At 43.3% G+C, this 2,059-nt stretch overlaps 1 protein-coding gene across 1 annotated transcript; it reads left to right on the top strand.

Annotated features, from left to right (window-relative positions):
- The first annotated feature begins 940 nt into the window (after positions 1-940).
- LOC102504740 (keratin-associated protein 13-1) lies at positions 941-1,788 on the top strand. The gene has a single exon (XM_032476744.1). It carries the CDS (start codon positions 992-994, stop codon positions 1,505-1,507), a length of 516 nt encoding a protein of 171 aa, XP_032332635.1. The 5' UTR covers positions 941-991; the 3' UTR covers positions 1,508-1,788.
- Positions 1,789-2,059: the final 271 nt, after the last annotated feature.

Below are 2,059 nucleotides of genomic sequence, written 5' to 3'. Positions count from 1 at the left end.
TGTGTCCCAGGAACGTGCCTTTACTGTGTTCATTCATTGCCTGGGAGCAGCCCCATGGAAAAGGGAGCTTCCATGTCAGTGCAGTGTTAGATTTTGAACCATAGCCTATGGGGCCTTTGGTCAATCAAGTCTCCTGTAATGAAGATCTGAGAATTAAGTTCTCAGGGCTGCTACACATACAGATAAGAGTCTGTTAGGTCCAAGACCTCGTACATATACAATGAATCTATAAATCTGTTGTTTCCTTCCCTCATCTCAATATTACATAGCTCTTTGAGTCTCTTCATAAGGGACCAAACTGGCCTGCACTTACAGCTCTGTCTTGGCTCTGTTTCCCACTGTCACCACATCTTCAAATAAATGCCTAGTTTTCTCCCTGGTTCTAGCCATCACTGATATTCAGTTTGTCCTAACTGGTCATTTTTCCTTTCCATTGTGTCTGAGACACATGTGTGATAGAATGTACTAGACGGACAACAATTTTGAATGAGAAAACATGGTGGCAAGTAAGATCTGTATTAAGTAGGTTCCTCATTCAAGCCAAAGCTGTGCCTTTTATCCACTGACAAAGAAGAAAAACAATTTAATCTTATTTACCACTATTTGAGGAAGGCATCTGCCCCTCATTTTCAGAAACAAGACACCTGAAGATTATGACAAAAGGAAAAGGAGGGGTTTTCCTGACTAGGATGGGATAAGCACTAATGTGAAATAGTCATAGCATTTCTGACATAGGTGGGTTCGTTGGCAGTGGCTGTAACACCAAAATTACAGCTCCCATAAAAACAATACGGGAAAACAATTCAATTGCAATTACAGAGAAGATTGCTGAGTTACACACATGTAAATGAGGGAGTGCAAATATGCAAAAAATGACCCCGTAAGTTACCACACCTACTGCTGAGAGTATATAAATGCCGCAGTCCAGAGGTGACATTCAAACTCAGAATCTTCTCACTGTAACTCAGCCAAACTCACACCTCCTGTCACCATGTCCTACAACTGCTGCTCTGGAACCTTCTCCTCCCGCTCCCTTGGGGGCCACCTGCGCTGCCCAGGCTCCTCCTGTGGCTCTTCCTACCCCAGCAACCTGGTCTATACCAGGGACCTGTGCTCTCCCAGCACCTGCCAGCGGGATTCCTCTTTCTACAGTGGCTGTCAGGAGACCAGCTGTGAGCCTATCAGATGCCAGGCATCCTGTGTGGAGTCCAGCCCCTGCCAGCCATCCTGCTGCCCCCAGAAGACCTCCAAGCTCTGCAGTCCCTGCTGGACAACTTACCCTGGGTCTCTGGGCTTTAGGTCCAGCAGCTGCAGCTTCCTGAGCTCTGGATCCGGAAGCTGCTACTCAGTGCGTTGTGGATCCAGTGGCTTCAGACCCCTGGGCTATGGAGTCTGTGGCTCCCCTTCACTGAGCTATGGGTCCAATTTCTGGTACCCAATCAACTTTCCTTCCAGAAGTTTCTGTTCATCTTGTTACTGGCCAATTTGTAGATCTGGCTTCTACTGATGAATTGATAGAAGAGCCAAATCCATTTGAGAAATTCAGATTCTGTGCTATTATCTATTATCTCAATTTCCTCTGTTGAAAAGTATTCTAAAATTCCTTGATCACGAACAACTCTTTACCTCTCCAGCCCTCAAACACTAGTTGATAGATGAACTCCATCAACCTACAAAATTAATGAGAAATTAAAATTGAATTGCAGACAGAATTTATTGTTTTGCACTTCTCCCAAAGGTAGATGGAAAACCAAATAATTTTATTTTAATAAATTCTTTATTCTGCTATCCCAATATGCTGTTAATGTTGTTATTTATTAGTGATGTGTCAGCTAAGATTTGCGTTATCATTGCTGCTGTTAATGGGCTTTGGAAGCTCAGATTTTGGGGGCTAGGCACTAATTTTGGTTGGGCTTAGCTATTTTTCTTTCCCTAAGCAGTAGTTTTCCTTGGATACCTGTAGTTTCTAGACACAGCCTTTCTCTAAATGGAAATCTCAAGAGATTTGAATACCTTTATATAATAAATACAGACCATGCATCTCTGAAGACATTATGTA

Source organism: Camelus ferus, chromosome 1, assembly GCF_009834535.1.
Source record: "Camelus ferus isolate YT-003-E chromosome 1, BCGSAC_Cfer_1.0, whole genome shotgun sequence".
Lineage (NCBI taxonomy): Eukaryota > Metazoa > Chordata > Mammalia > Artiodactyla > Camelidae > Camelus > Camelus ferus.
Note: the sequence above shows the minus strand (reverse complement) of the source record. Positions and strands in the feature narration are given on the sequence as shown.